The sequence below is a fragment of the Mustela nivalis genome, assembly GCF_964662115.1.
Source record: "Mustela nivalis genome assembly, chromosome: 1".
Classification (NCBI taxonomy): domain Eukaryota; kingdom Metazoa; phylum Chordata; class Mammalia; order Carnivora; family Mustelidae; genus Mustela; species Mustela nivalis.
In genome coordinates, this window is record NC_139020.1 from 72,512,099 (window position 1) to 72,524,413 (window position 12,315).

Sequence of the window (12,315 nt, forward strand, 5' to 3'; positions counted from 1 at the left end):
CCCTAGATGTCTAAAGTAGTGCCCAGAATTCTAGGCTGCTGCGGCCTGCTCCCCCAGAGAGCTAGTCATAGCCCTCGCTCGCATTTGGAAGAAAGAAATCCAAATCCCAAACCCATGGCCAGCCGCGCGCAGAGAGCGTATCCCAGCGGTCAACGTCCTGCGGCAGAACCAGGATGCGCGAGGGCGAAGATCCCGGCCCCATCGCCGACCCAGCCGGCATCTGCCGTCAGGTTGGGGCGGAGAAGTCCCATCATCTTGCTGCCTGCCAGGCTAACTTAGCTTCATTGACCCTGGAAAGGGGAAGCCGACTCCCGCCCTGCCATCCTCCAGGAGCAGGGAGAGAAGCTGCATGCAGGGCCCTTCTCCTGGCGAGGGTCCCGCTCACTTGGAGCAAAGGAAGCTCTACTCCACGACTCCTCTTCTTGTGCCCACAATAGGGCACCCAGGCAATTTACGAGGAGGGGAGGATAGGCGGGAGGGCAACGAGCTGCTCTAGGTCCGGGTGCCAGTGGGAGCCCCATTCGTCCTCCTTGCCCACCCCCTCCCTGGGAAGAAAAGATGGACTCATCCCCAGCGCTGCCCCTCCGCGGTAGGGCCCCCCTCCCCTCAGTGGCAGTGGGGTGGGGCCTATGCTCACGGTTGGGGGGCTAATGAGGGAGGGGATGGGGAGAAAGTCTAGCTGGGCCTCTTTCCCCAGTGGGGTTTGGGTGCCACTGGCCCCGCTAAGGGCGCTTGCTACCCAGGTGCTGGCGGTACAGGTTCGGTCTATCTGCCCCCTGGACTCAGGCACTTACCCTGCTCCACCTGTTGCCGGGATCTCCTCATTTCTGCACATCACTTTGGGGTGGCGGAGGGGGAACCACAAACCCCTCCAAGCCTCTCTTTTGTGGTTCCAGCGAGGCGGTCATCCTTCATTTCTCCTTTTCCAGCTTTCGGGAAGCAGTTAGGGAATGTATGATGAAGCAGAAATGAGCCGTCAGGATGATATTTTAATGGCTTATATGTCACGTTGGTGCATGTGGCTTTGAACTGGAGCCGCTTGCGTTTCCTGCAGAGAGCGCCGCAAATCCCACTTGATAACTTCTACAACCCACAACTTTTTTTTTTTTTTTCCCTCACATTCACTCTTACCCTGTATATTTGGAAGCGTTTCCTAAAAATACCCTCTTGTCAACGTCCCCCTTGGATTTTCCACGGACTGGAGAGAGAAGACTGACTTTTCTTTTTTGAAGAATTACTTTGCCTCTCCCCCTCCCAACGGCTACCATTCCCCCTCAGTTCCCCTCCCTTGTTTTTTTTTTTTTTTTTTTTTGAACGGCAGGCGAGGTGGGTTCAATATTTGTTCTCCCTAGTGAGAGCACTACAGCCTCTAGAGAAAACTTCTCCTTGCAAATAAGGTTTTTACAACTGCAGTGGAGGCAAGATTCAACTTTCCTCTGTAGACAGCAGAGAAAACTGAGTAGTTCTGATACATCTTTTTGAACAAACCTTGTAATAGTTTGTTTTTTTGTTGTTTGTTTTTTTTTTGTGTGTGTGTGTTTTTGTTTGTTTGTTTGTTTTGAAAAACCACCCCTTGAGCCCTAGCCTTTTCCTTCTGTTCCCCATACTGGTTCCACTCAAAGTTGGCGAGGAATGCTGGGCTGCTATATTCAGACTTGTTGCTGGAGCAGAACATATGATTTTTTTTTCTTTCTCAATTTTCTATTTCCCAGCACAATAAGTACAAATGCTGGTCAGGTCCCTTCAGACACCGGGAAACCATCCCAGATACAGAAGTTGAGTTTTGAGCCGAGAGAGCCAGGGAAAGGGCAATTCAGCCCGCCAACACCAAGCGAGAATCTAGTCGATGAAAAGACCAGAAAATTAAAAAGGCAAGAAGAGGCCGACACTGACCCTGCCTTCCTCCAGCCGGTGTGGCCAGCGCGGGCGACTAGGCAAAAAATATTCATTTTCATTTTCCTCTGGCTGGGGAACTGGTGAGTTTCCCAACGGGGCCGCCAGTGAAAGGATGAGTTGAGGTTTCTTTGTCTGAGAAGAGTTTAGGGCTCTGATTCAGCTGCAAAGAAGCCAAATGAAGTTAGAAACAAAGGGCAAATTGAAGGATTCCGACTCTTGGCTTTTTGTGTTTTCCTTACTAGAAAATAATTAGACCTAATGAATATGCAGACGTTTCAGCTAAACCCTCGGCCCGGCTCGGGCTGTTGGGTTTTAAACAGAGCTGCGAGAAATGCAACCTTCATCCCCCAACCCCCCGCATCTGCGTGCATTTTTTGAAATGCATAAATGTTGCCCGCCTTAATTGATTGAGTCACAGGGATTTTTTTTTCCCTCTGCTTTTAAGTGCCATACTCCTCTACCTTTCAACAATCATTTTAATATATAGTCAATGGCTCTTTGTGGACGGGACAAAAAGCAACTACGCGCAGTTGTTGAATAGACTTTGCGCTGGGCAAAGACAGGTTAATCGAGGGCCGCATCGCGAAAACAAGCGAGTGTTGTATGTTTGCACTGAATCCAAATGTCTGCATTTTCCTAACTAAATCAAAGGGAGTGTTATTTCTTTTTCTGCTCACTCATCTGAAGGTAAGTAAATTTTCTCTGGCGATCAAAAGCCTGGTCGGCAACAAAGACCGCGCCCGCTTTTTCCACCGTCCTGGTGTGGCGAGTTGCGGAATTTCAATAACTGTGACAAGGGTGACTGATTTGTGAACCAGAAAAGGTTTGAATGTCACAAAATTTACATTGGTCCTATCTATCGGGGATTTAAATACCAAAAAAGTATTCGGGGATTTCTAGAGAGCTTTGGGCAGTATTGAAGAACAATGGCGCGTTTGGGAAATTTACAGTTTTACCTGAATGAAAGGGGCCTCGGTTGGGAACAGGAGTGCAGAAGGAGGGGGTTAGTGGGGGGCAGCCCAGGGAGACTAGGGAAAAGGAAGAAAAAAGAATAACACTGGAGAGGAAGAAAAAAAAAAACCCACCAACTCCGCAACAATGTTTCCAATCCCCCCCCCCCACAAAAAAATGCCGCCTCCACAACTTGGAAAGTTAAAAGCTCTCTTCCACCTGTGCTTATTTTTCTGGGGGGGGGGCGGGGATAGCAGGAAGCCTTATCGATCTGTTAAAAGTGAGAAAATGAGGCAACCGATTACCCTGAGAAATCACATTTCTTTTAAATAGTTAGCCAAGTGCCCGTGTGCTACCGAGATCTTAAATTATGAACAGGAGGGGGACAAGGCTAGAGGGAAGCAAACTTCAAAAGGAGCAAATAACAAAAGCCTCCTTTGCTGCCCTCGAAGGGGCTGGGGAAGAGAGGGGAGAAGAAAGAAAAGAAAGTTGCTGAATCGGGACATTCTGGAAGTGCCTGTGTTTACCAGCCCCATCCCCACCTCCTACTCTCGGAGACGCCCCGAGTAGCTAAATCGATCAGCTAAGAGCAGGTTTGAAGAAGGACAAGATAGGGAAAAAAGAGAGATGAGAGAGAGAGAAATAGAGAGTGAGAGGGAATGGGAGAAGGAGAGGGAATGGAAGAGAGAGGGAGGATAAAAGGAGAGAGTGTATATGACTGCAAGAAGGAAAAGGAATCGTGGCGAAACAATTTTTCCATGAGAAGAGGGAAAAATTTGGCTTAAAAAAAAAAAAAAGTTGCTACTCCTGGCAGCCCTGTTTGTCAAAAGGGGATGTCAAGCGCTTTACAATACCTGGGATTGATGAGGCGGGCGGGCCAATGAACGGCGCGCGGCGCCTCGGCGCGCCCTCCGTTGGCGCGGCGGCTGCAGGCGGGGGGGAGAGCGGGCACACCAATGGGCGCCCGCGTCAGCAGCACGTGACACCTCCCCCTGCTCCCATTCATCAAGGGGGGGACGGTGTCGTCCTTTCAATTCATTTATCTGCAGGAATGATTGCTGCTATCAGTCTCGCGCTCACCGCCCGGCTGAGGAGGTGAAAGTTTCTCCCCAGGAAGATAAACCGCAAAAGACAATATTGTGCATGATTTGCGCCTTTTCTTTGGCTTTTTCTTTCTTTCTTTTTTCTCCCCCCTCCCCTTTTTCCGCAAAAAGCAGAGGGGGAAAAAGGAGAGTGAAGGAGCGAGAAGGCGAGCCTGAGAGAAAGGAGAGAGAGAGAAAAGAAAGGGCGAGGGGCTAGTGGAGAAGTAAGGAGGGGCATACGGCGCGAGGCGGAGAAAGGGCGAGTAGTAGCGGCTCCGGCGCTCACATTCCTCTATGCTACAAATCCGGGAGGAAGTTTTTTTTGGGGGGCTGAGATGCTCCACGCCTTTGCCTGGGCAGCCTTGACGCAGGGTCCTCTCGGCAGAGACTGAGCGGCGAAAAGTGCGAGCCGGGCCGACGGGGTTTGCTTGGCGGGCGCCGGAGCCCGCCTTGCCTGCGGCCCGGAGCCGTCCGGCTTCCCAGCGCTTGGTCAGGCGGGCGTCCCGGCGCGTCGCGCCGCTGCCTGCGGGCTAGGACTTCGCGAGGTGGGTCGACTCCTCCTCCCTCCTCTTCTTCTTCTTCCTCTTCCTCCGCCTCCGGTTCCTCCTCCTCCTCCTCCTCCTCCTCCTGATTTTCCCTCCTCGGCGGGCGAGGGTGGGGGGGGCGGGGGAGGCCGGGGCTCGCCCCGAGCAGCCACGATGCTCCTGGACGCCGGCCCCCAGTACCCCGCGATCGGCGTGACCACCTTTGGCGCGTCCCGCCACCACTCGGCGGGCGACGTGGCCGAGCGCGACGTGGGCCTGGGCATCAACCCGTTCGCCGACGGCATGGGCGCCTTCAAGCTCAACCCCAGCTCTCACGAGCTGGCCTCCGCCGGCCAGACGGCCTTCACGTCGCAGGCCCCCGGCTACGCGGCTGCCGCGGCCCTGGGCCATCACCACCACCCGGGCCACGTCGGCTCCTATTCGAGCGCAGCTTTCAACTCCACGCGGGACTTTCTGTTCCGCAACCGGGGCTTTGGCGACGCGGCAGCTGCAGCCAGCGCCCAACACAGTCTGTTCGCTGCTTCAGCCGGAGGCTTCGGGGGCCCACACGGTCACACGGACGCCGCGGGCCACCTCCTCTTCCCTGGCCTTCACGAGCAGGCGGCGGGCCACGCGTCGCCCAACGTGGTCAACGGGCAGATGAGGCTTGGCTTCTCCGGGGACATGTACCCGCGGCCCGAACAGTACGGCCAGGTGACCAGCCCGCGTTCGGAGCATTATGCCGCGCCGCAGCTGCACGGTTACGGGCCCATGAACGTGAACATGGCCGCGCATCACGGCGCTGGCGCCTTCTTCCGTTACATGCGCCAACCCATCAAGCAGGAGCTCATCTGCAAATGGATCGAGCCCGAGCAGCTGGCCAACCCCAAAAAGTCGTGCAACAAAACTTTCAGCACCATGCACGAGCTGGTCACGCACGTCACCGTGGAGCACGTCGGCGGACCTGAGCAGAGTAACCACATCTGCTTTTGGGAGGAGTGTCCGCGCGAGGGCAAGCCCTTCAAAGCCAAATACAAACTGGTCAACCACATCCGCGTGCACACGGGCGAGAAGCCCTTCCCCTGCCCTTTTCCTGGCTGCGGCAAGGTCTTCGCGCGTTCTGAGAACTTAAAGATCCACAAAAGGACGCACACAGGTACGAAACCGCTGTTCTTGAGCCCCCACCCCCAATCCTGGGCCTGGGACCCGAAGTTTAAAAGTCAGCCGCCGGGGCGCACAAACCCGGCCATGCTTGGTTCTGGGCGTCAGGTTCCAGCAGGCAGGCAGTGAAAGCGTGCGCTGGTTTTAGTTTGAGGCTTGAACTTACGAAGAGGTATAGAGAGGATTGGACAAGAGGTATCTAGGAATATAGATTTTTACATGAGGGTTAAAAAAAGGCTGGGAGTGCAGAAAGACAAGCCCAGCTTTGTGGAGTCCTTGCAGCGCGCAACGCCAGTAGAGGTGGCCGGTCCTTGCCGGCGGCGGAGGCGCCAGCAGCTCCAGCTGCAGACAAATCTAAACGTTTGCTTTTGGCTACCATCTTCCGCGAGGCACCTTAGTGAAGATGTTGTCAAATGAAGGAACTAAGGAAATTGGAGGAGATAGGATGAAGGCGCAGAGAAAGAAACAAAAACCGAAGGGGGGGTGGGTATTGAAAGCAATTAAGTTGGGCCTGAGGAAGCGTTCGGAGGCTTATGCATATTTAAAGAGCCCAGTTTTAGTAGTGACTTGTTTTTGAGTAAGCTTGAAGAGTTGGGAGAGTCAACGGAAGGCGGAGAAGTCTTTTTTGTTGTTGTTGTTAATTAGATTTTATGAGATAGTTTTCAAAACACCGAATGCTGTGTATTAGCCTTTAAAAATAAAGAGACCAGCCAGGAACAGTTAAAAGAAAAGTTCGCGGCGAGCTCAAGACTGTAGTCTGAGCCGGCAGGCCATTCCGGCCATTCCGGGCTCCTAGCTCCAGCAAGGCCAGGAATCCTGTCTGCTTCCCTATTCTGGTTTGCCTGGGTGATTTCTGTGAAGCGCGTTTGGAACTTGGGGTTTAAAGCCAGAGGGAAGGAAGAATTTGCGGCGCCGAGCTCTCGGCCCAGATTACCTTATAAAATGTGAGTGTGAGTAGAGGGTGGGGTGGGGTGGAGGAGGCGACGAGGGGGGTGCGGAGCGTCGGGGAGGGGGTGGGGGAGGAGAGAAGAGCAAAACAGCAGGAGAACCAGTTCTCAATGTGAAAATTAAAAAGCAAGAGCTAGGTAGAAGCCGCCCGAAGTCGTCTATATCGCTCTGGTCAGAAAAACCAGCAGCCAGACCTGCAGCGACTCTGGGATCTAGAAAAACTAACATCACTGATAATAATAAAAAAGAATTAAATCTGGATGTAATTGGATTAGGAGTTAAAGTAGTTCAGGTATTTATAATGCCACTGCAGATAGACGACTTTGTTGAAGACCCGGGTTTTTGAACTTGCAAAGTACTAACACTGAGCTGCTGTCTTTTTATTTTTTTATTTGTTTTAATTATTGTTTAAAATTTTAAAAATAGCCGCAGGATTTGTTATCAGACTTCTCTCTTTCTTGCCTTCGCACCAGGGGAGAAGCCCTTCAAGTGCGAGTTCGAAGGCTGTGACCGACGCTTTGCCAATAGCAGCGACCGCAAGAAGCACATGCACGTGCACACGAGCGACAAGCCCTATCTTTGCAAGATGTGCGACAAGTCCTACACGCACCCCAGTTCGCTGCGCAAACACATGAAGGTAATCGCCGCGCTCTCGCTGCCGGCCTCTGAGCCAGGACCCGCTCTGCTCTTCTGCCAGGGCCCAGCGGCGAGTGGCAGCCGGGTGGTGGAAGGAGCTCGCGGAGGCAGAAAGGCCAAGGTTCCACTTAGCTGAGTGCGGCTGGGCAGAGGGGGCGGGGGCTGGAAAGGGTCATGAGGGCACCCAAGGTTGTTTTAAGTTTACTTTTAAATAATGAAAGTAAAAAGAAGGAAGTACGCGACTGAATTTGGCCCAGGTAGGGAGATAGCCAGGGCTGTACCAGCGCGTTGACTCTGCCGGAGCTGCCGCCATTGTAACTGGCAGCCTTGGCAGAAGTGCTGGGCTCTTGCACACAGACCTAATCATTTGCTTACCTAAATCTGCGCAAAGTGCCACGGTTGAGGCAAGAGTACCGTCGCCGGCTCTTGCCTCAAATCCTGCCTTCCCCTTCCCAGATCTATTTTTCTTTTGTGAGTCCCGGAGGCGCTGTCCCTCCCTGGAGCCCTGCAGGGCGGAGGCGGGCAACCAAGCCTAAGTCCGGCGGGTCAGGCCTCCCAGGAGCTCAAGGGGCTTCAGCGCTGCGTGGGGAGACGGCAAGCGGCCTTCACCCGTCCTAGGCCGCCGCCGCGCGGGCTCTTTATCTCCTTAAAAACGCGACTTTATTCCCGCAGGTCCACGAATCCTCCTCGCAGGGCTCGCAGCCTTCGCCCGCCGCCAGCTCCGGCTACGAGTCCTCCACGCCGCCCACCATCGTGTCTCCCTCCACAGACAACCCGACCACCAGCTCCCTGTCGCCTTCCTCCTCCGCAGTCCACCACACAGCCGGCCACAGCGCGCTCTCTTCCAATTTTAATGAATGGTACGTTTAAAATCAGAAACAAAACACCGAACAAAACCCTATTTAAGAGACTGAACACACACGTACACAAAATATTACTGAATGAACCCTGCGAATCAACACAGCCCCCCTACCCCTCCCCCCCGCCCCAGACACCGCAGTCCTATTTTTTTTTTAAACCTGCCAATAGACCCAGGACCGAGTAAAGAAAGAAAGCCCCAAACCCTTATTTTTTTTCCCTTTTTTCCCTTTATTTTCTTTCCTCTTTCTTTCTTTTTCCTTTTTTTGTTTTTGTTTTGTTTTTTTGTTGTTGTTGGCAAAGGTTTGGTAGCCAAGGGGCGGGAGGGTGGTCGAGGAGAAGGCCGCTGCCTGTCCGAGTGCTGCCAACCCCGACCGAGGGCCAGTTTCTCGTCGGAAATCGAACAGGCTCTCTGGGCTTGTTTTGTTTGTTTGTTTTTGTTTTACTTTGCATTCTTGTAAATACAGAATTATTAGCTTAAAACTGTACTGTTGGATTCTGTAAATAGTTATATCTCGGTTGGAGCGGGCGGGTGGGTTCGTGGCGTTGTGGTCTTTGCATTGGGGGAGGGGGGAGGGGCCGGGCGGGCGGGCGGGCGGGCGGGGGTGGGGGGTGGGCGGCCAAAAGCCAACTGTTTGTACTGAATGGCAAGAATGTTCTAGTAAATGTGTACCAAAATGTGAATTACTTTGTACGATTACAGTCTCCACGTCGACCTAACAGAATATTATTGGTATTAATGTGCTTTTTTTTTTTTTTTTTTTGTATAAAGTGCAAACATTTCTCGTCCCAAAGTCTAAGTACTTTAGTGCAGTAAAATGTTGTTTCACGTCCTGTCAAGAATTCGTATAGTACGAGCCTGGATCTGCGTGTCAAACTGTTCCATTTGTTTATGTAAAGTGATATTAAAAAAGATATAAACTATAACTGTCCGTTGCTTTTGGCAAAAGATACAACCACATAATGTATATAATTCCTAGTTTCCATATTTATCCGCATGTAAAGGGCCGGTTTATTCATGTTACAGCTATTCAATATTTATGGCTAGAAAAACTCGTATGTACACTTTAGTTTCCAGAACTGTTTGGTAACCTTTCGTACCTTATTAAAGATTCTTAAATCTCAGTGATTGTGGTAGGAATTTCTTCTTCACCCCCAGCAACCTGCTGCCTCTTCGGCCAGCATTAGTGGGTCTCTAGAAGAGCTTTTCCAGAGTCCCTCGCCTTCCCTTTCTGTCATTGCAGGTCGTATAAACGTGATAAATGAATGCTACCCTGCTGGCTCTCCGAGAGGGTGTAATTAGTATTTATATCAAAATTTATGAAACAAATTTTCGGCCGCTGTGTAATTTAAATGACCTTTGCAGACGTAGAATAACAACCATAAAAATAACAAAAATAGATTGCACAGGCGACATCAATATTAATGTAGGTGAATTGTCAGAAGCTTGGGGGCTCACTCTGCAGTGTTGCAAATGAACTTGAAGCAGGGGGTTCCGCTGCCCCCCAAATTAAATTCTCTGGGCTGAAACCAAGTTGCAGATTTACAATATCATATTTTAAATTGCTGTCTTCAATTAAACCATTTATGGCCATAACTAATTTTCAGGATATTGATGCATGTTTTTACAAACCTTCCTTCTTTGTACAAAAGTAAACGTCCATAAAGCAGTTTACTTATATTTCTTCAAATGTGATGCTAATTTAAATTAATTACTTCCTATGATATGTTATTATTCCTATAATTTTGCCACTGTTATTAGTTCTTTCAAAAATACATCTAGGGAAGAGAATTATTTTCTGTAATTTGATTATCTTTCTATCTCTTTTATTTATTTCTCATTTACTTAAGAAATTCGTTCCATTGGCTGGCGTTGATACAGTAAATTTGTAAATGAGGAGACAATATAAAAAATCTAAATTACTTGTGCTTAATGACTGTAGCAGAACGCCTTTTCTCTAAATCAGATTGTCTTTCTTGCAGTTTAGTTTGATAGATTTGCAAGCTATGCTGCTCCTTCGAAGTTAGCTGTGCTGGTAGGAACGCGAGCTTCTTTGTCTCTGGTTGTAGCTTGCATGATCGCCCCATTAAGCAGACAACGTAGGGGAGATCACAAATCAGGGCCGTGGCTGTAGCTGCAAGGGTGTGGATGTGTCAGAGCAGGAGGCAGAAACTGACCTCACTGTGGACAAGGACGAACCTGGACCTGCTTTTTTAAATATACTATGTGTGTTCAGGAAAACATAGGCCATACTGACTCTGAAAAGGAAAGTAAGAGGGGGGGAACCTGCAAAAGTATGAGAACCCCTTAAGATACTGGCATCTATTTCAAAGAGACGTTAATTTTTCAGAGTATATCATTGACCAATTACAAAATCAAAACGTTAAATTCTTTTAAAAAAATCCTTTGTTGATATGTCTTTTCATCTCTTGCCATTTGTATTTGTCACTTTTGGCCAACAAAGTTTTCATTGGTGAAAGAGGGGAATTGGTGCAGTTTATGTAGCACATAAAAAACTGGAAGATGGTGGTGGTTAACTTTTTAAAAAATACTATTGTGATTATAAGAGTAAATATCAACCTTTCCTGAAAAGAGCGCCACCTTGCAAGGTTTAGCGAGATTTAAGGAAGCTGAACACCTAAACAAGAAATGCTGCTAGCTCCTAAAATTTGTGAGACCAAAAGCTGTCCCCAGTTGGCTTTGGAGGTTTCAGATTGATTAACAGTGTAGTATTTGAAGTGACACTAGACATTAAGCCCAAAAATTAAAAAAAAAAATAGAAAGAGGAATGAAGATAGTTCCATCTCTCTAAGAAAAGAAGATAAACACCTCAATTAATAATCCTTCCCCTTCCCATAGAGATCAAAATGTCTGGGATCCTGACCATGAGTATTTATGATAATAACAACAGTATTTTTTAACTTTGTTAGTACATTTAAGAAGATAATAAACGAGTGCATTTTTTTCTTTGACCATTCTTAAAAGCAGTTTACTTCAATTTTGGAAATATAAATGTGTCACTAGTTGTTACGTTTCATGTGATTTTTTAACTTTAGTATTATTGTGTATAATAATTAAATATACTATGATATATCATTTATAGGATATTTTAAATATAAATTTTAGGGGTTAATACTTATTTCAAAACTACTTCACATTTAAAAGATTTTTTTTTTTTTTGGCTTTGGCCAAATAATTTTAAAAAATCATTCAAGGAATACTGTGTGTGTTTGTGAATAATCTCCCTCACAGGAAAGGAACTTTTACAGTAGAAGGCAGTATTTATGCCAATGCCCATTATGCATTCTCTTCCCCAACACCCACCACAAAGAAAAAGTCATTAATGATGTAGGTTGCTTAAAATAATGCTTCAAACTTAAATGTAGTCTATTATTTTGCTGGTACCTTTAATGTCTGCTTCTTGAGATGTATTCTTCATACTTTTCTTCATGGGCTATTAGGTTTTGAAATACATGAATGTGAACAGCGAGATATATTGTTAGACCCTATTTAGCAGGAGCTGAATATGCTGCAAATGGCTGGTTTCTCTGTGTAGCTGTGGATTTTGGTTTAGGCAGAAAGCCATCCTGATTCATATTTCCACTGTATTGTATTCTTGGTACTATCAAGTGATTAGAACAACTGACAAGTTATTAAAAAGTTATATTGTGTCAACAAAAATGCCTAAGTACAAGCAATCATATTTGAGAAATGAAGAGAAATGAGTTGTGATATGTGTGTGTGTACATTTACAGAGTAAGCATATAAATATACAAGCACCATTTATATGGGGGTTAAGTAATTTTCAAACATTTCAGATCCTTTGTTTTCTTCTTCAAAAGCTACCCCCAACTGCTTTAAGCATTTGCAGCTGATGATTTTGATTTTTTAAAGTCAAGCATTCAAGTTAACCTTTAAGAAGCAAACCACCTCCAAAAGAAAGATGTAACCTTTCAATTGGCCCATATGCTTATCATTTTTTTTTTTTTTTTTTTTTTTTGCTTTAGCTGACAATGAAAATAGCACTAACCTTCTTTGGTGATGGGCCTGGCATTTAGATGTTTTTATTTGTTGATTGTGAAGTTTTCTCAGAACTTTTAAAGGACTGCAACAGAACTACACTCCCAAGCTCTGAACCTTCCAGACATCTCCTTTTGGGGGCCAAGATACAATAAGTGTGTTGGACTCCTGGTGAATAAGTGCTGGTATAGTTAGTACCAAAAACATACTTCTTTCCAGGAAGCAGCTTGGAGAAGGC

General features: G+C 47.9%; 1 protein-coding gene across 1 annotated transcript; it reads left to right on the top strand.

The window, feature by feature from the left end:
* The first annotated feature begins 3,868 nt into the window (after positions 1-3,868).
* Positions 3,869-8,208, top strand: ZIC1 (Zic family member 1). The gene is made up of 3 exons (XM_082745065.1): positions 3,869-5,609; positions 7,036-7,199; positions 7,871-8,208. The coding sequence occupies exons 1-3, from the start codon at positions 4,628-4,630 to the stop codon at positions 8,066-8,068; spliced, it is 1,344 nt and encodes a 447-aa protein (XP_082601191.1). The 5' UTR covers positions 3,869-4,627; the 3' UTR covers positions 8,069-8,208.
* Positions 8,209-12,315: the final 4,107 nt, after the last annotated feature.